The 21,474-nt window shown below is 44.7% G+C and overlaps 1 protein-coding gene across 1 annotated transcript in view; it reads left to right on the forward strand.

The window, feature by feature from the left end:
* thsd7b (thrombospondin type 1 domain containing 7B) overlaps positions 1-21,474 on the forward strand; it is a 789,171-nt gene that overhangs the window by 734,434 nt on the left and 33,263 nt on the right. The window contains exon 23 of the mRNA XM_033024685.1: positions 7,449-7,619. Within this exon, the coding sequence (XP_032880576.1) occupies positions 7,449-7,619 (171 nt within the window). The remainder of the gene's footprint in view (positions 1-7,448; positions 7,620-21,474) is intronic.

The raw sequence follows: 21,474 nt of genomic DNA on the forward strand, positions 1-21,474 counted from the left end.
TCAACTCCAGCGAGTAGAGGCCCAGTGCTGTTAAACGCTCATCATATGCTAACCCACTCATACCTGGAATCATTCTTGTAAACCTCCTCTGGACCTTCTCCAGAGCCAGCACATCCTTCCTCAGATATGGGGCCCAAATTTGCAAAAAAAAGTTCTGTGTGTTTATACTCACATATACACACACATATACATGTGCACACATACGTACACATAAAAACAAACAATAATAGTGTAATAATAACAATAATATATTTCAGCTTATGTGAGGTTGTAGGGAAAAAGCTGTTCCTGAACCTGAACATCACAGTTTTCAGGCTCTTGTACCTTCTTCTTGATGGCAGGGGTGGAATGAGTGTTTGGCTAGGGTGGTGCGGGTCTCTGATGATGCTAACTGCCATTTTAAGGTAGCGACTCCGGTAAATCCCTTCGATGGTGAGGAGGTCAGAACCCGTGATGGACTGGGCAGTGTTCACAACTTTTTGCAGTCTAATTCACTACTGGGCATTCAAGTTGCTGAACCATGCCGTGATGCAGCCAGTCAATATGCGGCTACTGGGCAAATGCGGCAAATGCAGTCTGTCCGAGGAGCATGGAGGAGTTTGGCATAACAATATGACCTGCGCAATTATGCCAACTGAATTTCAATGGCTGGATGTTGGACTCGGTGAGGAAGCATTGTTTTGCTCATCCTTCCAGTGGATTTAGTGGATTTTGGAAAGCTATGTTAAAGGTAGTGCATCAGTACCCACTGCATGTACTTCAGGTCCAAAATAATATATATATAGTGCAACAGGAATCTGTTACCAGTCGACCGTAAGTTTTATAGCTGCTTTGAAATTTAGATCTTGAAATAGCCTTATCTCAGTTGGCCTTCTGGTGCACCAAGCCCATTTTGAATTTCATCAGCTAAGTCTGCCTTTGTTGATTGTGACTCTTGAGATATGGGAAGTGATTTATGTTTTCCAGTGACTCACCATGAACCATGACTGAGTGCTTAGACTGAGGGTTTAGAATGCAGTAGGTTTTCAGATGATGTTGTGCATAGAGGATGCATATAAGCATACCAATCTTCCTGTATGCTACTGTGAAAGCTGATGATGAACTGGAGCTCAGCTTTCAAGGTTGCCTGTTCTCTGCCGTCCATCATCTGAGTACGGTGCTCCACAGTCCCCTCCTCCTGGGTTGATGGAATTCGGCAGGGCTGCTTTGTTGCCAGATTTCTGAGTGAAGAAAATGTAGGTTGAACCAACATTCTGTTACTTCTGTCAATTAGTTTAGTTCAGAGATAGGTTCGGGATACAACGTGGGAACAGGCCCTTCGGCCCACCAAGTCCAGGCCGACCATTGATCACCCGTACACTAGTTCTATGTCCTGCCCACTGGCGACAATTTCCAGAAGCCAATTTACCCAATGGGACGTCGGAGGAAATCCCACGTGGTCACGGGGAGAACATGCAAATTCTACACACATAACATCCATAGTCAGGATCGCACCCAGGTCTCTGGTGCTGTGTGGCATCAGATCTATTGCTGGAGTGTAATTAGTTCCACTCTAGATAAAAATCTGGTTGGAGGTGAGGTGCAAGATTTGTGAATGCAACAAAGCAGCCGTGCGGAATTTCATCAACCAGGAGGAGGGACTGTGGTGCACGCTGATCAAATTTGGTTGCTTGCAGAACTTCATAGATATCTAATGTTTTCTTCTTGATGTGATGCAAGCCATAATCTGAACCAAGGGATTCACAAAAAAGCCAATCTGAGTGCAAACATATGTCATGATATAGATAATAGGAAGAATGATGCATGATATAATTTCTTTGGGATTTCTCGGCATAAATCTGTCATATTTCTTGCTCATTATCTGGCTTTCTTCTAAGTATGGCTGATTTTGTGAAATCCCTTTACTTTAAAGAGAAAGGTATTTTCCAATCACTGCTCCACTGACTCTGGACCTACGCATCTTCCCCAATACCAGAATATTTTTAGCACTGCTTTAACATACTTCATTTTCAGTCTGTTTCTTAAAAGATCAATTCCATCTATCCATCTATCCATCTGTCCATCTATCCATCATCTCTCTATTGCTAAAGCTCTGATCTTGCGTGGTTTTTCTATTTGCGTAAAAATGGTACACGATAGCGCTACCATTTTTCGCCACCTTACTCACTATTCTCCTGTGCTGCAAGTGCAATAAGTTTTGTTCCAATCGATTGTATATTTAAAAATAATTAAGGTTTAAAAATCTTCAAAAACGCGCACGTAAAGATTGGTCTCTTCTACTGTCAGTCAGCTCCATGCAGATTGGTCTCCTCTCCTGTCAGTAAACCGGGGCGGCGACGCCCATTCCTGCACCACCGCCGCACTGATTGGCCGCGTCAGCTGTCACTCACCGTCTGCGCCTGCCTCGCCCAGAGTTGCGCAGCCATAGCCACATGAGCCAGTCGGCCGGAGGGGATGGTCACAGCCGCCGCGGCCCACAGTCGCCACGGCCCACAGCCAGAGTACGTGGCACCCGTGTCAAGGTAGGCCACAGCCTCGTGCTCTCCCTCCGAGACCTGGGCGCTGAGCCTGGCTCTGAGGACGGTGGCGCTGCTGGCTCTGGACACTCAAGGAGGGAAAGGAGCGGCAACCTCGAGATCCTGGAGGTGAGGAGGGAGCGTGGGGAGATTAAGGGAGAGGAGGGGTAGGCAGATAGCGGGGGGGAGGGAGTGGGGGAGGAGAGGGAATAGAGGGAGAGGAGGAGGGCAGTGTGGGGGGTAGGGAGTGGGGAATAGTGGGAGAGAAGGGCTGTGGGGGAGGTGAGGAGTGATAGTGGGGGGGGGGGATAGGGGAGGTGAGGAGTGAGAAGGTGGAGATAAAGGGATAGGAGGGGGGAGGAGTTATGGAGGGAGGTAGTGACTGAGGGCATGGGAAAGGAGAAGGAGGGAGAGGTGAGGGAGGGATTGGGGAGGGGGGGTGGAGAGGGGAAAATCCTGGGGAGATGAGAAGGGTGAGTGGGGGGATTGAGGGAGACGAGAGGGTAGGGAGGGAGAGGGGGAAAGTGAGGGGAAGGTGGGGAGGGAGAGTATAGTAGGAGGGGGAATAGAGGGGGCGGGGAGAAGGGGAGGTAGGGAGGTTTCAAAAAGAGTAGGGCATTGGGGGAGGTCAGGAGGAACAGTGGGGGGGATAGGGAGAGGTGGGGGATAGAGGGATAAGAGGGGGGTATGGAGGGGAGAGAAGTTATGGAGGGAGGGAGTGACTCGGTAGAGGAAAGGAGAGGGAGAGGTGAGGGAGGGATTGGGGAGGGGAGGAGGAGAAGGGAAAGAAGAGGGAGTGCTGGGGATGAGGGGATGAGGCGAAATTAGCCACGCCTGCGCAGTTGGGGACTATGGGTGAGTGGTGGAATATTGCGTTGGGGGAACGGGTTGCATTGGGGGACCAGGCCTCCTGTGTGACACTTAGTCTAGTGGGATATTACAGGGATAGAGGATGTAAAAAGCTTCAAGAGCTGTAAACACAGAGCAGGCAAGGTCATGGCAAGTGCTATACCATGTGGAAACCTATGAGGGTATCCACTTTGATGCACAATTAAAGTAAGTTTTAAGGGTGAAGGTGGGTATTGCTGATGTTTAAAGAGATCCAGGTGTCATTGTATATTTTATGAGTTTAGTTTATTATTGTCACCTGTACTGATGGAGGTGAAAAGCTGTTTTGTTGCATGCTATCCAGTCAGGGAAAAAACTACACATGATTACAATCAAGCTGTCCACATTGTGCAGAAATAGGATAAGGTAATAAGATTTAGTGCAAGAATAGTCACTGCGGGTGCTGTAAATAACTAGTTTCACAAATTGTTTAGGCAACAGACAACAGATGATGGCTTCTTGAGCATAAAACAAATTGCTGGAAGAACTCAATGGACAAGGCAACATCTTTGTAGTGAAAGGGAATCGATACACTTTAGGTTGGGACACCTTCTTGCATCTGAAGAAGGGTCCTGAACCAAAACACCGTCCGTCTATTGCCTCCACAGATGTCACCTGACCCACTGAATTACTACACTCTGTTTTAAGATAAATAGTTTGTTGGCTTGTATTACGAGAAGAGGAGTGTTTGACAGCACTGGGCCTCTACTCGCTGGAGTTTAGAAGAATGAGGGGGGACCTAATTGAAACTTGCTGAATAGTGAAAGGCCTGTATAAGAGTGGATGTGGAGAGGATATTTCCACTACAATATAATATAATACAATACAATACGGTTTATTTGTCACATTGCACATAAGTGCAAGTGAAATGAATATGTCAGCAGCACAATGATAAAGAACACACACAAAAACACAATAAAAATTTAACATAAACATCCACCACAGCATTCGTCACTGTGGTGGAAGGCACACAATTTGGCCAGTCCTCCTCCATTTTTACCATGGTCGGGACCTCAACCCTCCACAGCCGTTGCTGCGGGCGTCCAGATGGTAAAAGGACAAGGTACAAGTCCAGGTAAGTCCAGGATTGGCTCTTCCCCACCGGAGCCCGCGGCTTTAAGTTGGTGTAGGCCGCAGGCCGGCGGTCGAGATTTAAAGTTTAAAGTTCCCGCCGCGCCGCAGCCAGAAGCACCGCAGACTACCGGGCCAGCGGCCGAAGCTCCCCTCCAGGGGTGATGGTAAGTCGCCACCTCGCCCGCGGTAGAAGTTGGCCGCGGGCCGGCAGTGATGGCTTCTTCTTCCCCCGGGTCCCCCACGAGGGATCCCGGGCTGCGGACGCTGCGCCAGCTGGAACTGTGCAGACCGCTTCAGGCTGCCGGCTGCCCCGGGCCAGCGAAACGGAGCGCTCCCCTCCAGCGACCCTAGCGAGGGCTCACCCGCTCCACTCCGAGAGTCCACGCTGCGTCCGCCGCTGAAGCCCCGGGCGCGTCTCCGGGAAATGCCGCGCCGATCCTTGCTGTTAGGCCACGGGGGAGGCGACCTGTAAAAAGTCGCCTCTCCATGGAGAAGGCGGCCGAAACGGTTTCCCCCTCACCCCCCCCACACCCCCCCCCCCCACACAAAACACACAAAGAAACATTAAAAACATATTTTAAAACATACTAAAAAAAAATAAAAAAAGTTGAAAAAGCTAACGCAGGGCTGCTGCCATTGCAGCGCACTAGTGGGAGAGTCTAGGACCAGAGGTCATAGCTTCTGAATTAAAGGACTTTCCTTTAAGAAGGAGATGAGGAGTATTTCTTTATTCAGAGGGTGATGAATCTGTGGAATTCATTGCCACAGAAGCTATGGAGGCCAAGTCAATGAATATTTTTAAGGCAAAGACAGATAGATTCTTGATTAGTATGGGTGTCAGGGGTTATGGGGAGAAGGGAAATAAATCAAGGGATATGTGCTTGATTTGGGATAGAAAATGAGCCTTGATCTTGATGAATGGCACAACAGGGCTTGAGGACCAAATAGTCTACTCTTCTCTCATTTCTCAAGTTCTTCCCTGATCGTTATTTCATAAAGTAATTTAAAATTGTGCTTGTTGTTTTCAGGAATGCTCTTGATGCTATTGATTGTTTAATCCATTGATTATTCAGCCAGCTTGTTTAATGACAGTGTGGATTTTAGGGATCCCAGTGAATTGATGTCAAAGAACAGCATACAAAGAACAGCAAGAAAGGACAAGTTCTTGCCACAACGATTTCTAGATCAAAGGTTTATTTGATGTCAATGGCACAGCACTCCTTTTCCTCTGTCACTGATTGCACATTCTAGGATATAACAAGACAAAGGTTAACTACCTAGCCTTAACCCCACCATGAAGTATGGATGTGTTTACTGCTTGCAGTTGAACAGGACCGTACATCAAGGGAAATCTCCAGGCTAAACTATTGCAATTGTAACAAACATAAAATAGAAGTTGCTTACATTCATGCTCTCATCTGAACCCACTTGACACACAATTTGTTGATGCACCGATGCAGGACACAGAAAATGTTGAGCATTTAGAGCTGGCAATATTGGAAAGGCACACAAAAGAGTGTCCTCTGCCTTCTTCAGTGGGAGTAAAAATAACTGAGGTGTAATTTCAAAGAAGTGTAGGTAGTTATATGCAATGTCTTTCTAATCTTCCCTCAAGCATCATTGAGCAAAATTAGGCACTTGGAGTGCTTGCTTCATAGCAATGACTCCACCTTTTTTTCCTTACTTTTTCCATATGCACATCTGAACTATGAGTCCAATCGGGAACAAATATATTTGTGGTTGTTTAGGATTGGTTCAAAGTTCAGTGAGCCACTTGTTGATCCTTATCTCAATTCAGTGGATGCTATACTTGGCCACTCCATGGAAAATCATTTTCCTCCTCCTTTTTCTCAGAATATTTCAGATATCCAGTGTCTATGGTATTTTGTATTAGTTATTTTCCTTATTAGTGATTTTAAAAACAGATTTTTTAATTTATATGTTGTCTGCACATTACTTTCATTTTCAGCAAATATCTCTTTCATGCTGAAGTTACTATTTTGAAATTCCAACGCTGATCCCACTATTACCTGCAACACCTGTCCCTACACCTCCTCCATCACTTCCATCCAGGGATGCTAGCAGCCCCTCCAGGCGATACAGAGGTTCACATGCACCTCTTCAAACCTCATCTACTGCATTCAGTAGTCCCGAAATGACCTACTTGATGTCGGAAAGACCAAGTGTGGAATAGGCAACTCTTTCACTGAACACTTTACACTCTGTCCACCAAGAACTATGGGATCACCGGGTTGCTAACCATTTTAACAGAACCATTTGATCATGACTAAGGATGCTGTCTGTACAGAGTTTGTACATTCTCCTCATGACCGCGTGGGCTTCCCCCGGGTGCTCCAGTTTCCTCCCACACTCCAATGACATATAGGTTTGTAGATCAAAATGGCTTTGGAAAAAATTGTAAATGGTCCCGAGTGTGTAGAATAATGCTAATGTACGGGGGTCGCTGGACGTCGTGGAAGCGGTGGGCGGAAGATCCTGTTTCTGCACTGTATCTCGAAACTAAACTAAACTAAATTAAACATTGCCAGAATGAGACCACACGCAAACTGTAGGAACAGCACCTCGTATTCCACTTGGCTAGTTTACAACCTAATAACCTAATCATTACATTCTCCACTTTCAAGTAATACCCCTTCCCCCGCACTCTTTTCTGTGCCGTCCCACACCCATTTAACCTGCTATCTGGCCCCTCTTTCCCTCCCCACCCCCGCTCCATCTATATTATTTCCTCTAGCTTTACATGTCACTCCTCTTCTCTCCTGATCTGACACTCTCTTTATTGGACACTCACCTTAACTGACACTCTCCTTATCTTACATTAGCTTAAATTTATCTGTAAATCTCAAACAAGTAATGGCTACATTACTTGTCAAAATTAATGAAATTAGCCCATTATAACGTTCAGAACCAAACATGTTTTATTTGGAATATTTCAACTGTGTCCATTAGGTGACTGTCATCTCACTGAATGGTCATCGTGGAGTTCGTGCCACCTCGTCTGCTTGGATGGAAAGAGATTTGAAACTACCGGTCACCAAACCCATTCCAGGGCTGTGATTGTTCAGGCACTGGAAAACCAGGATTGTCCTGAACAAATATGGGAAGGGCGGCCTTGTACAGGTAAGAACAAACCAAAAACATTGTTAGGAAATTGGCTTTTAATTTCGTTTACTATCGTCATGTGTACCGACGTAGAATGAAAAGTTTTTTGTTGTATGCTATCCAGTCAAGGAAAAGACTATACATGATTATAATCAAGCCATCCACAGTGTACAGGTAAAGTATAGTCTGACACAATGGTCTCCAATGAGGTAGATAGTAGGTCAGGCCTGCTCTCTAGTTGGTAACAGGATGGCTCAGTTGCCTGATAACTGCTGGGAAGAAACTGTTCCTGAATCTGGATGTATGCATTTTCACACTTCTGTACCTCTTGCCTGATGGAAGAGAGAAGAGGAAGTGTGACTCATCCTTGATTGCGCTAGTTGCCTTGCCTAGGTAGCATGAATTTTAGATGTTTTTATCCAAATCATTGATGTAGATGACAAACAGTAACGGTCCCAGCACCGAACCCTGAGGCACACCAGTCCGAGAAGCAACCTTCCACCATCACCCTCTGCTTCCTTCCATGAAACCAATTTGCTATCCATTCAGCTATCTCTCCTTGGATCCCATGTGATCTAACCTTCCAGAGCAGCCTGCCATGCGGAACCTTGTCAAATGCCTTACTGAAGTCCATGTACATAACATCTACAGCTATGCCCTCATCAACATTTTTGGTCATGCCTTCAAAAAATTAAATCAGATTTGTGAGACATGACCTCCCACGTACAAACCATGGTGACTGTCCCTAATCAGCCCTTGCCCATCCAAATGCCTGTATAACCATTCCCTCAGAATACACTCCAGTAATTTACCAACTACAGATGATAAGCTCAAAGGCCTATAGTTCCCAGCATTTTCCCTGCAGCCCTTCTTGAAAAGAGGCACAACCAGGGCTCCCGCAATTTTATCTCTAGTTTCCTCTAAGAACTTGAAGCTTCGCTTCCTGAAGTCGATCACAATCTCCTTTGTCTTGTTGACATTGAGGGAATGGCTGTTGTCTTGGTTCCTTTATTTATTGGTAGCATAGGTGGTGAGAGCATATTGTGGGGGGTGGTTCTGGGAAGCGAGAACTGACTGTTGATCATTCCCAAGGTGTATGGGCCTAACTCAACAAAACGCCAGTGATGGGAGGTGCCCACTTGATAACCCCAATGGTATACTTACATCTACAAAATCAGTTTGGTTTTGTGTGCTTGTTAACATGTAGGTAGCTGATTATTGCATATGGAGTTAGTTATTGTCCTTAGAATAAGTTTGTATAATCAGTTTAGATAGCAGTTTGGCTTTGGGCTTGGTTTTCTTGGTTGAACACTTATCCTGCTGTTACAGCACAAGTACTTAATGTTTTAATTGTAATTAATTTGGCCCCAGGTTTCACTAACAATGTATCACTATCACCTTTGGTTAGGATTTTGAATGTTAAAATAGCAGGTGAATGCCATTTAAACATCTGGTTATTGTTGAAAATAGGGGAATTCTTTATTATATTAAAACCCAACCCTCTATTAAGAATGTTGCCAAATGGACTTACTATTTGGTGCTCTGTGTAAAATTTTCTCTTTATTCCCCAACTTACAACCATTAGAATCTCAAAATTGGCCAACATATTTTCAGGAAATGATTGAATTTTTACTTCCTTAGCTTGACACTGATGGTATGAAGTCAGCAATGGACACGTCAAATACTATTTATTTTATCAGACTCCAATGTATTTAATAAAATGTAAATTGCATTCCTGACTTTTGTCTATATGATGCAATATATTAAACTCACAATCCTTTGCCTTGCTGTTCATTCAATTGGAATCCTGATTGCTATCAGTACGACAAATGCAGGTGTGGTCAGAATATCAAGTTGACTATTTTGTGTAATGGTGCTATTTTTCATGCATAGAAAGCGGTGAGTCATTCAATTACTCTTTATATCCAAGTGGTTTCGATAAATTCACAGTTGTAACGCAAACAAGAAAGTGAAGGATACAGATTGTTAATAGATACATCTGCTGCACTTCATGGCAATTATTGCATTCATCAGTTAGATATCTGAAAATAAGCTGCAGGATATCACAATTACAATGTGCACGCTGGGAAGGTTTCTACTAAACTATGAAATATTTCTGATATTGAAATACATTACCATGCTACAACCATTCTTAAAATAGTGGAATATACACGAGGGACATCAAAGGACAATGTGCAACATTCTGTGCATTAATTTGTCTTTGTGCACTGCTTGCTCATGTTGCTGCTCCACAGATGCTCTATTTCGCAGTAAATTTAGTATAAGAAAAAACAAAGATACTATCAGACAGAGGTCATGTGCAGGGCTGGAAAATTCTACTCAGTGGTGAGCAGAGCGGGTACTTTCCAGCTCTCAGTTTAAAAACCGAAGAGTTTTGAAGATTAAACAAAACAAATAAAACCACAGCTGCTGGAATCTGTAACAACATTTCTGGAAACCTATCAAGCAGCACCAAAGGAAAGAGAAACCAGTTAACGTTTTGGGTGAGGGACCCTTCCTCAGAACTTGAAAGCTTTCAAGGCACAGTTTGCACGTTGTCCTTTTCATAGCCAATGTGTCTGAAGAAGGGTCCGAACCCCAAAAGTCCCCCATCCTTTTTCTCCAGAGATATTGCCTGGCCCGTTGGGTTATTCCAGCACTTTGTGTCCCACTTCTGCTATTAATTACATTCTGTATCTTTTTTAAATTCTCATAGTTGTTTATTCTCGCTTTATCTAGTTCCTCGGGGAAAGCCTAATATTCAAATTATGCTACCAGTTTGGGGTTGCTACAAAATGTAGTGCACAACAGGATTTAACACCAGCCAACACAAAGGTTGATAAAGGTCATCATTGTATCACTTCAAATCAAACATTTATAGCAACAATTTGGATGTCAATACAGGTGGAATAGTTTGTAAGTTTGCAGAAGGCACTAAAATTGGTGTTACAGAGGAGAGTGAACAAGACTATCTACTATTACTATTGGATCATGATGAACTGGACTGAAGGACTGAGGAATGGCAAATTGAGTTTAATCCAGATAAATATGAGGTGTTTCATTTTGGTAGAACAAACCAGAGCAGGACTGACAGAGTTAATGGTAAAGCTCTGGTGAGTGGTATAGATCAGAGAGACCTAGGAGTGCAGATACATAGTTTGATGAACAGAGGTGGAAAGGGTAGTGAAGAAGATGCTTGGAGGGCTTGCTTCATTTGTTCACCGTTATGAGTGCAGTAGTTAGAATGTCACATTGATGAGACCACATTCAGAGTACTGTGTATACTTCTGCTCATTCCGCTATACGAGGATGTTACAGGGTCAGAAGGTTGTGCATTATAAGGAAAAGCTGGATAATCTAGGCCTTTATTCCCTCAAGCGTTGGAGGCTGAGGCCTTATGGTGGTGCACAAAATAACGGTATATAAAATCATGAGGAGCATAGATGAGCTGACCAACCACAGGTTCCCCCCAGGCAAGTGTGACTAGGTCAGTTAAGGAACTTGGAAAGCATAAACAAATTAGATGGAAGGCCTGTTTCTGTGCTGTAAAGTTCAAATAACTCCTTCTTCTCGTTTCGTCTGTGCTGTTTAACCACAGGAGCAACAGTTGAGGTTACAGAAAGCTTGTGGCTTGATGAGATCATGAATTTCATTATTTTATCGCGTAGGTGGAGGCCATTTATCTCCTCGAGTTTACGTAGGCTCTTGGAGGAATGCCATCAGTCCCATTCCTCTACTCATATCCCTGTAGCCTATCCTCTTTTACATGCATTTCACACCACCCTGATTTTTCTACTATGCAGGAGTAATTTACCATATTAATTAACCTACCAGCCAGCAAGTCTTTGAGAAATAAGAGGAAAGCAGAACACCTGGGTGAAAACCACTCGGTCACAGAGAGAACATGCAAACTTCACACAGACAACACCCAAGGTTAGGCTTGAATCCTAGTTTCTGGAGCTGTGAGGTAGCAATACTACCTGTTGTACCACTGTACCTTCCATAAATGTTGCCGGTTATGTTCAATAGTAACTTAAGAAACAGCTAAATTCCAACTGTTTCATTCTTACAGCTTATGTATAAGGAAGCATGAATAAAAAATATTCATTTGACGCCTAGCTGAGCTGTTGTATTTCTTAAAGAAAGCTTTGTGTACCCTCTTTGAAGAAATGCAACATATTCGCCAACTCCTGGGTGTCTCTGGCAGTTAAACAGTTCAAAGTGGATATAGAGTTTCATCCCCAGAACTATAGCTGCTCTGCTCTGGGGAACAGCTTCATCCCCAGAGCTATAGCTGCTCTGAACCGGCCCAGCTGATTGCCCCCCCACCCCCATGAACTGTCTCCCTCGGATGGTCACATCGCGCATCGACCCGGCACAGACACATTTGCACTTTAGACTGTTTGGACTGTTTTACTGTTTTACTGTTCTTTTTATCAATCATGTTTCTCGGGCTATCTAAATCTAAATTTTATTAGTTGTTTAAGTTATGACATCGGATGGAAGCTGCATACCAAATCTCGTTGCACATATGTGCAATGACAATAAAATGTATTATTATTATTATTATTATTAGAGTATTTGAGATAATGGTGAGAAATGTAAGTCCTTGCAGTGGGAGTACACCTGTTCTGTCAAGCACCTCGTGCCTATCTTCGGAAAGGCCTGCAGCTCCTTAACTTTCAGAATCCACAGAACTGAAGCTGTAATCTAAAAGACATAAAGTAGTTAAAGCGGTTTGCAGTCATTGTGCGTCTTTAAGCGGAATAATTACATGAATATATAATAAATAAATTATATATATAATATATCGTTCTAATTATCTCCTTAAAGACGCACAATGACGTATAATTATTCTCCTTAAAGACGCATTATAAATATATAAACTTTAAACTTCAAAATGTGAATCAGGAGCAACCACTCAGACTTTGAAGCCTTGTCTGCTTCTCAATAGGTCAGGTCCTCAAGTGTCCTCAACTCAAAATTACTGTCCACCCCCCTCCCACCTCTCCCCGCCGCTCCCGGCCATTTCAATCCCATGCTGTAAAAGGTTCATCTAGTTGTGCCTTCAAGATATGCAAAAGGTTTGATTCCACTGCACTTTGGGGAAAATTGTTTTGTGAGCCCGAGACAAAAAAAAATTGAGAGTCTTAAGCGGCCTTTTCACGGGGCGAGTTGACGCAAGATGTCACCAGAGTGAAGAGGTCGTGGTCCAGCACGAGTCTCGCACGATATAACGGCAGTAGATAAAGAGTTCCCACGGTACTCGGCATTTCTGCTATTTGTGCGAGTGACTTGTCCGTTTCCCGAGCTTTCCCGTTAAATCTTGAATGAACATCGTGAACTACACGTGACACAAATGATGTAACTTTTTTTTTCACACACTATATATATCCTCCCTTGGTTGAATTGGCTCATTTGGAGACATATTTTACTGTGTATGTGGGAGACACAGATGGACTGAGCACAGTACCTCGGTCTTACTGTGTGTGGGAGAGGGGGAGAAAGAGACGTACACTCACAGAGGCAGAGTCTCTCAGCCTGTGTAAGAGGGAGGGAGAGAGAGAGAGAGAGGCACACACAAGGTGGATGTGAAATCTCACCTGCCTGTTTCAGTGACAGACACCCGCCGTCAGTAAATGAAGACACCCCCATCTGTCTCCCCCTCCTCTCCCTCGACTCCCCCACCTTTCTCTCCCAACTCCAGTCCCGTCCAGGCTGGAACTCTACTCTTTGGAGTTTAGAAGAATGAGAGGCGATCTCATTGAAACATATAAGATCGTGAGGGGCCTTGATCGGGTGGATGCACCGAGGATGTTCCCAATGATCGGGGAAACTAGAACTAGGGGACATAGTTGCAGAATAAGGGGGGGCTCTTTTAAAACGGAGATGAGGAAGAACTTCTTCACCCAGAGGGTGGTTAATTTATGGAATTCACTGCCCCAGGGAGCAGTGGAAGCAGAAACTTTAAATATATTTAAGACTAAAATAGATGGTTTTTTAGCTGCCAAGGGGATAAGGGGCTACGGGGAGAGGGCAGGGATATGGACCTAGGTATGGTTAGTATAGTAAGACCTGAGTGATATCCTGGACAAGTGTCGATCGCCTGGATTGGGGTCGGAGAGGAATTTCCCGGATTTTTTTCCCGAATTGGACCTGGGTTTTTATCCGTTTTTTTGCCTCTCCCAGGAGATCACGAGGTTTTTGGGGTGGAAAGGGGTGATAGCGGTATAAAGGGGAGGGTAGTGTCTTGTGTTCTGTGTCTTGTGTCTACTGTTTGTGGGTAAGTGTGTCTGTTTAGTGTTCAGCCATGAGCGAATGGCGGTGCGGGCTCGACGGACCTGGTGGTCTACTCTCGCACCTACTTTCTATGTTTCTATGTTTCTATGTCCCGACCCCATGGGAAACTGAATAGAGCAACAGTCAACTGCTGCCTGTGCGCTGATATGACAATAAAGGCTACTTTACTTTACTGAGTTAAAGAGTTCCCACGGTAGACTGTAAAACTGGGACCCTGGTTCTGGACTCCCCCAACACCGGAACCCTTCTTCAGACAGCCTAATCGGAATTGAGTCTGAAGATGTGTCTCGTCCCGAAACATCAGCTTTTTTTCTCCAGAGATGCTGCTTGACTCGCTGAGTTACTCCAGCTTTTTGTGTCTGTCTTCGGTTTAAACCAGCATGTGCAGTTCACTCCTTACACGGGTCTCTGTACAACATTGATTGGTAGCGTTCCGGACCCCTGGACCCGAGGACTCCGACCTGTATCTCTCAAAGAAGTACATGTGAAAAATTTCTCACGGACCATAAAAATGCGTAACCTTTCAGTAAAGTCCCTTTTAAAGTCCCTTTTAAAGATTATAGTTATTTTCTTGAATCTCATTAACATAACTCATGAATAAGTTGATGTCCATATGCGGATGCAAATCTTTATTTTTATTTATTTTTTAAATTCAATCCCACATAAGATAATTTTTACTCACCTTCTGTTCCCTCTGTCCAGCTTCCGGGTTCACCGTTCGCAGGAGTTCCCACGGTACCCGCAAGAGTTATTACGGATATCGCACTGGCCACTACGTTCATATAATGTTGCAATACTCAACCACAAGTGTACAAGTCAATCTTGGAGAAATTCAAACTTTCTTGAATTTTCTCCCGAGTGACCAAGTTACACGATGACCTGCCGTTAGCGCTACGGTGGTCCACGGTGGTCCACGAATGCCGCACTGTTATCGCACGGGGTTCCCACGATGTTAAACTCCGGTTAACTCTTGCGTCAAGTCGCCCCGTGAAAAGGCCGCTTTAAGTGGGAAACCTCTGTTTTTAAAAAGTGCTTTTCAGTTCTACAATCTCTCACACCAGGAAACATCCTCTCGGTATTCACCCCATAAAACTCCCTCCAGATCTTCCAAGTTGCAAATGAGTCAAACTGTTTCTGATGAAAACAAAACTACAATAACTACAATAATGGTTTGGGAATTGCTCTGCCCAGGACAAGAAGGCTCTGCAGAGAGTAGTGCGTACAGCCGAACGCACTATGGGAACTTCACTCGCCCCTCTGCAGGAACTATACATTAAGAGGTGCAACTCCAGAGCCAATAAGATCATGGGAGACCCCTTCCACCCCAGCAACGGACTGTTCCAGCTGCTACGGTCAGGCAAACGTCTCCGTTGCCATGCTGTAAGAATGGAGAGGTTGAGAAGGAGCTTCTTCCCAGAGGCCATTAGGACTGTAAACTCCTATCTCACCAGGGACTAACTTTACTGTATCATTCTACCGGGGTTTTTTTTAATTGCTGTTTTTTTTCCCTTTTTCCTTCCGCCCACAATATTTAATATGTAAAAGAATATGTGATTCTGTTCCATTCTGTTTGTAGTTTGTTTGTTTGTTTGTTTGTTTTTTGCACAAAGACCGCGAGCATTGCCACTTTTCATTTCACTGCACATCTCGTATGTGTATGGGACAAATAAACTTGACTTGACTTGAAGTACAGGTGCACAACCTTTTATCCGAAATTCCAAATAACGAAAAGCTCCGAATAGCGGACATTTTTTCGGTCCTTGAAGAAAGGTCCTTGAAGACGTTCACCGAGGGCGGCCCGCAGAGGTGACAGCGGAACCTCCGGTCGGTCCTCGAAGAAAGGGGAACTAAATCCCCATTCATAAAAGAAAAGGTGAGGGTATATTGCGCGGGAGGGTTAATAATTGACAATCTGCTGCTGCCTGCCCGCTGAGTTAAAAAGTTCCCACGGTAGACTCACGATACACAGTGTATCGTGAGTCTTGCGTGGGAACGTTTTAACTCAGCGGGCAGGCAGCAGCAGATTGTCGCTCCCTTCAATTTCACCCCACCTACACCCCTCTGCTTCCCGGCCATGTGTGTGACCCCTTCCTTCCCCTCTCCAGCTCCCCGCCCATTGCACCGGCGCGGGGGCTTTGCTCTGTCTTCACGTCGGCGATGCCAGCAGGTCAGTGCCAGTCACCGGAGACGTCAGGACCAACGGGACACCGACCCCCAGGTCCACTGCAAGCACGGAGATCCCAGAGACCCACAGCCAGCAGCAGCCCAGCCCCGTTCCAACTCCAGAGGAAAACTGCAAACTGGCCGGAGACGTCAGGACCACCAGAAGCCGCTCCCCGATGGGCCGCTACGGTGACAAGTGGCAGTTCGCCCACAGCCCGAGCTGCGCCCCCTCATCGGGACACCGACCCCCAGGCCCACTGCAAGCACGGAGATCCCAGATCAGCAACTCCAGCCCCGCTCCAACTCCAGAGGAACACGCTCCCCGTAGGGGCAGAAGCTGATGGTGTGCAAGGAACGTCTTGTTCTTGGTGTGGCGCAGCTCGGGCTGTGGGCGAACTGCCACTTGTCGCCGTAGCGGCCCATCGGGGAGCGGATTCCTCTGGAGTTGGAGGGGGCGGGGGGTATTGTGCTGTTTGATCGCCCCCTGCTATCCCAGGGACAGGGAGACACAGCGGCTTTTGAGAATGGTGGGCAATCACTTCCAAAGTTCTGCCCACACAGTCAGTACACCTCTCCTACACTTGTCTCCCGCACTAAGATCATCTCGCAGAGAATGATCCCAGCCTAACCCTCCCTATTCTCTTCTATTCTGCAAGAAAAAACTGCATTGAAGACTCAAACTCGCGATCGAGTAACTGCCGGGATCGAGGCGCAAACTCGCGACCTTGCGGATATGAGCCGAGCACTCTACCACTGAGCCAGCCGTTAAAATCTACGCTAAAAATCTTACATTCCGAAAGCCGAAAAATTCCGAATTACGAAAAGTGTCTGGTCCCAAGGCTTTCGGATAAAAGGTTGTGCACCTGTAGTAGTATCTGGTAGGATTGATGGGATGGTATGGATAATAGATAATAGGGAAAAAAGTCAGTTGGGGAATAGTATCGTTCTGTGAGCTGACATAGGTTGAAGAGCCATGGTGATTCATTCCATGTCATAAGGAACTATGGAAAATCATGGTTTCTTTCCCCACTTAGTGAAGAAATTGGTTTTGACCTAAATGGTAGACCCAATGGCCTGAGACTGTGTCCCCACATTCTATAAACTCCAGACCAGTGAAACAACCTCTCTGCTTCTACCTTGAAGAGCCATTTCAGAATCTTAAATATTTTAACGTGATAACCTCTTGCTCTTATATCTTGCACTAAATGTTGTACCTTTATCCTTTATCTGTGCAATGTGGATGGTTTGGTTGTATTTGTGTATAATATTTTCTTTAGCTAGATAGCTCACAAAAGCTTTTCACTGTACCTTGGTAAACATGACAATAATAAACTAAACTAAATTCTTCAAAATCCCAGGGACTATAGGCCCAATCTGTTCATAATTTCTTCACGGGTCATCCATCATAACCAGGAATACTTTTAGTAAAGACGAAGTAACCTGGGTTCAAAGTTTGAATTTGTGATGATTGTTGGAGGAGATTTCTTCGAATTTATATGAACAACTTCAAGATAAATTATCAGATAGTATTCATCTGGAGTGGGCTGATACTTGGATGCATCGTTCACTTTGTCAAAAGGGTGCATAGTATTTCAGGGCTATTTTTAGAGCAATTTCCTTGTGTATACTAAAAGCAAGAGGAATGTAAAAAAAAGGTGTTGATGAGAATGGCAAGTCATAGCACAGCAGCACAGCACAGAAAGGGATCCTTCAGCCCAACTAGCCCATGCCGAACAAGATGCCCCAACCACACTAGTCCCAACTGCCCATGTTTGGCCCATATCTTGCTCAACATTTCCTATTCATGTACCTGTCAGAGAGTCTTTTAAATGTTATAATACCTGCCTCAACTTCCACCTCTGACAGCTTATTTCATATACCCACCTGTGTTAAAAGATTGCCCCTCACGTTCCTTTTAAATCTTTCTCGTCCCACAAACCAGGTTCTTTGTTCCCTTACTTTGGGTAAAAGGCTAGGTGCATTTACCCTATCTATTCCCCTCGTGATCTTATACAGCTCTATATTCCCATCGTCTTCCTGCTCTGCAAGGAAAACTGTCCTAGCCTGCCCATCCTCTCCTTATAGCTCAGGCCCTCAAGTCCTGCCAACATCCTCATAAATCATCTCTGCACTCTTTCCGGCTTAAAGCAGGAAGTGAATAAGATGGGAAATAAGATAGGAGAAGAAAATAAAGGAAGGGAAAGAAGCTGCATTTGAATCAGCCTACTCAGTTTATTCAATATTTCATAAATGCCTGAGTGCCTGCACGATTCATTTACCATGACAAGTGGTCTGGGTTCAGTTCCAGGGTCATATCTGCTGTATTTATGTTATAAAGACTCATCCATGCCTTCATCTCCTCCCGACTGGACTACTGTAACTCTCTTCTCTTTGGCATTAATTCCAGCAACATCAACCGACTCCAACTGGTCCAGAATGCAGCCGCCCGACTCATTACCCACACCAAATCCTGGCACCACATCACCCCAGTCCTCAAAGAACTTCACTGGCTTCCCATTTCCCACCGGATCATCTACAAAATCCTGGTCCTCACCTACAAAGCCCTCAACCACTTGGCCCCCCCTTATCTCACTGACCTCCTCTCCCCCTACCAACCCTCACGGTCCCTCAGATCCATTTCAGCCGGTCTCCTCTCCATTCTGAAATCCAACCTCTGCACTTTTGGAGACAGAGCCTTCTCCAGGGCAGCTCCCAGGCTCTGGAACTCCCTCCCACAATTGATCCGAACTTCTGAGTCCCTCACCATCTTCCAGTCCCGCCTCAAGACCCATCTCTTCACCTCTGCATACCCTTAGTCCCATGTCCCCCTCCCTTTTGCATCTCTGTCTTACTGCTCTATTTTGTTTTGTTCTTGACTCACCATGTAAAGCGACTTTGAGTCCTTGAAAAGCGCTATACAAATAAAATGTATTATTATTATTATTATTATTATTATTATAAAGAGATGAATAAAAACAGGACTCTTTTGCTGCCAATGAGTATTGCTGTTCTCTTTAAAAAAAACCTCAGTGGGCAACTTTCAATATTCCTTCAGATACAGATCCCTGTGAAAGATACATGTTAATTGAAAGTTACTTTAATCTAGTTCAATTTGTAAGACTTTGCCCTTCACCGCTACAAAATTAAGTTCAAGCTCATCAGCTCTTCCTGACCTAGACAAAACATAATTACATTCACTAATAAAGATGATTGCTAAGGAAAACAAGGTCAATGATAACATCCCCATTTTTTGTTAACTGTAATTCTTTCCTATATTCATAAATATTTTAAAATTCAGCACATGCCATATAATTTGCATTTTAAAATTAATGTTCTATATCTTGATGAATATCATTAGGGTTTTTTGGGGTGGATAGTTGAAGTTTAGTTTAGTTTAGAGATATGAATGAAGACCAAAAATATGGCAAATTGTCTGGGGAATTTGGTGAATAAGCTCTGGTGATTGGAATCTGAGGAATGTGAATGGCAATGATATAACAGAGAGCTGGAACTATCGTGTTTAATATCTGACTTCCTTATGTTAAAGAATAGTAAGATTAAACGAGAACTAGTTCGAAGTTTGATCTGTATTTTATGAGGAGTTATGATGAGGGATTACGTGAAGAACCCGTCCAGCACGCATGCGCGACATACTTCAAAGCAGCGGTGTGGAATCACAGAAGACACAATAATTGAAATAAACATAGTAAAGAAAAGGAGAACTTAAATACCAGATGACCTCTATAATTGAGGGTGGGAGCGGAGGGCACGTAATCCCTCATCGTAACTCCTCATAAAATACAGATCAAACTTCTAACTGGTATGTTCTTGTTTAATCTTACTATTTTACTTCGGAGTCACGTGAGTGACTACGTGAAGATTTTAAAGCTCTGTGATTTCAAACCGTGTAACAGTTCATACTTCACTCGCTGCCGAAGTCATTCGAGGGAGGAAGTATGTTATCGTAATCAACCATGAATCTGTTTGTAAAACAATAATGGTGTTATTAACAATAACAAGACCAAAATGCTCCCCCGGGCTTAAATTATATATTTGCAGATTCTAATACTTTTTCTGCAAACGATACAGGTTCTGCCAGTGGCTTGTTATAAAACGTTTGGAACGTATACTCCCTAGACCACACCGCTGTAGCCAGGATGTGGTCCATAGGCACGTCCATCCTCTTAGCCACCGATGTGGATGCTGCCCTGGTGGAGTAAGATTTATACACGTTAGTATTTACTCCAGCAGCTCCCAGTACCTGCTTGGGCCACTTGAGATAGTTTGGCTCATCACCCGACCATGAGGTTTCTTGTGGCTGACCCATAAGGCTTTTTCTCTCCCTCGGGGATTTCTTACTGTGTCGATGTAATTCAATAAGTGGGTCATGACACATAACCATGGTTCAGGTGGGTATGCCCGGAATTCCATGACTGGACCTGATGTTCCTGGTCTGCTCTGTTTGACCAGCCCCTGAATGGTAAATGTGGTCTGGTGTTATAACCATATTGTCCAATCGTAGTAGATGGAGGAACTGGACTCTTTGTGCTGAGACAAGTGCCATCAGCATGACCGTCTTCAGGGTGGGCTGTTCTAGGGTGAGGGACCTGGCTGGTGACCATCCCCTAAGGTACGTCAGGACCACACTGACATCCCAGATTTGGGTGTACCTAGGTCTGGGGGATTAGAGTTGAATATGCCTCTCCTGAGTTTGATCACCAGTGGGTGGTATCCTACGGCCTGTTGTCCTGGTGCCTGAGTTAAGTAGGCTGACAGAGCACTTCTGGCTGTATTAATGGCGCTGTAGCTGCGTCCTTCATTGTGGTGAAGACCTGCCAGGAACTCCAGTACAGGTTTTGTTGTAGTTGAATATGTTGTTCCTGTATTTGAACAGTATCTTCCCACTTCTTGATGTTCGCCAAGTATAGTTCCCTTGTGGATATGTGATGGGATGCTGTCATCGTGTCGATAGTGCTGTCTGACAAATCCAGGCCCAGCAGTGGTCTTTCCAATTCTGCAACCCAGGTCCAGCAGTGGTCTTTTCAAAATCTGCAACCCAGTAGTTTAATTTATCGTGGCATGGGTGGCTTATGCCTGATACTGGGTGAGTTAATAAGTCTGGGCTACTGGGAAAAGTCATTGGGGTTTTAATGGCCATGTCGAGGACCACTGGGAACCATGGCTGTGTAGGTTAGTCGGGTACTATCAAAATACCTGAAGCAGAGACCATCTGTATTTTGCGTAGTAGCCGACTGATGAGGCCGTAGTACCTGACTGATGAGGTAGAAAAGGGGAGAACATAGAGATTAGATCCCCCCCCCAGTTCAGCGGGAATGTATCCATTGCCGTTGCCTCAAGGTCTGGTTCCATGCGACATACATTGGTACGTGGTGATTCAATTCGAATACAA

The sequence above is a fragment of the Amblyraja radiata genome, chromosome 7, assembly GCF_010909765.2.
Source record: "Amblyraja radiata isolate CabotCenter1 chromosome 7, sAmbRad1.1.pri, whole genome shotgun sequence".
In the NCBI taxonomy this organism is placed as follows: Eukaryota; Metazoa; Chordata; class Chondrichthyes; order Rajiformes; family Rajidae; genus Amblyraja; species Amblyraja radiata.